Here is a 1,374-nt window from a genome sequence, read left to right as displayed (position 1 = left end):
TTGGTACTTAGTGCTCGCCGTGGTTTTCTGGCATGCACTCCCCTCAGCATGGTGGCGTGGGTATACCATTCCCCATAGCCACCTCTAGAGGATGCAGTTCGAAGTTCCCTCGAAAGGGAACATCTCAGGTAATGTATGTAACCATGGTTCCCCTTAGAAGGGAACGAGACACTGCGTCCTTTAGTTTTCTTGCCATGCTGCGGACGCAAGCTTCAGACGAAGAAGTGGATGACGTGTTATCCCGGCGTCCTTTTATACTGTGATCGCGTGATTAGGGTAATGACGTCATAGGCTGTCGCTGGCCAATGTTATTGTCGTTTTTAGATGTATGCTTCAGACACCGGTCACGCTGAAGGCGTTCCCCATAGCGACCTCTAGAGGACACAGTGTCTCATTCCCTTCTCAGGGAACCATGGTTACATACTTAACCTGAGACGTTATACGCATGTATGAATATCTATATCTGCAACAGAATTCTGCAGATGATTTTGCTAAATTAACACGATACAAGATGAAGGCATTAACTATAACAACATTAAAAAGTTACCATAGTTTAAAAAGCTGTATTAATGCATATAAAAACACAAACAAACACATTCTCACCTGTGAAAATGTATCCAATATTTTCTTAACTTACTGCTTTTTACTGCGAGTGACAAAACGTTGAACGTTCAAAGATGGCGGATGTGTTTGGAGTGGTCGAATGTGGGATCTACGTATACATGTCTATGACCCTAACAGTCTACTCTAATGAGAGTTAGTTAACACGCAGTTGCAAATTAATGAGAGTTAGTTGACATAAAGTTGCAAAGTTCCTTAGAGTTAGTAGAGTGGACAGAAAAGATCTGTTCACTGAAAGCTTCTTTAGGGAATACAAAATGGTTCTTCTATGGAATTGCTATAAAACCCTCTTTTGCAGAGTGACCAATATCCTACCATTGTGACGGAGCACCACGGCCATGTAATCCTGGGTTTTTGAGCTGACATAGACTAGAAGGCTGGGAGAAGTGGAGGTGCTGAAGCTGAAGGTCAGGTCTTCACATGTCAGGTTGGTCTCGACAGGAAGGTTGTGGATAACGCTCTTCTCATCCAGGCTGGAAGCTGCAGCCACCACCTCAGGTACCAGATTATACTTGACCAGTGTTCCTGCCTCAAAGAAACCACCAACATCTGGAAAAGATTTAAACAACCAATCAGATTTGAGGGTTAGGTATATGCCAAAATAAATACAATCATATAGTGAACTGATACTTTTATTTAGTAAAATGTTTTTAAAATGTTTCTTATGCTCACAAAGGCTGAATTTATTTTATCAAAAATACAGTAAAGACAGCACAGTATTACTGTAAAATATTATTAAATTTGAAATATATA

At 40.8% G+C, this 1,374-nt stretch overlaps 1 protein-coding gene across 1 annotated transcript in view; it reads right to left on the bottom strand.

Annotated features, from left to right (window-relative positions):
• LOC107686721 (contactin-associated protein-like 2) overlaps positions 1-1,374 on the bottom strand; it is a 401,917-nt gene that overhangs the window by 34,751 nt on the left and 365,792 nt on the right. Inside the window, exon 21 of the mRNA XM_016483827.1 lies at positions 937-1,170. Within this exon, the coding sequence (XP_016339313.1) occupies positions 937-1,170 (234 nt within the window). The remainder of the gene's footprint in view (positions 1-936; positions 1,171-1,374) is intronic.

Source organism: Sinocyclocheilus anshuiensis, unplaced genomic scaffold, assembly GCF_001515605.1.
Source record: "Sinocyclocheilus anshuiensis isolate Anshui unplaced genomic scaffold, SAMN03320099.WGS_v1.1 scaffold990, whole genome shotgun sequence".
Taxonomy (NCBI): domain Eukaryota; kingdom Metazoa; phylum Chordata; class Actinopteri; order Cypriniformes; family Cyprinidae; genus Sinocyclocheilus; species Sinocyclocheilus anshuiensis.
Note: the sequence above shows the minus strand (reverse complement) of the source record. Positions and strands in the feature narration are given on the sequence as shown.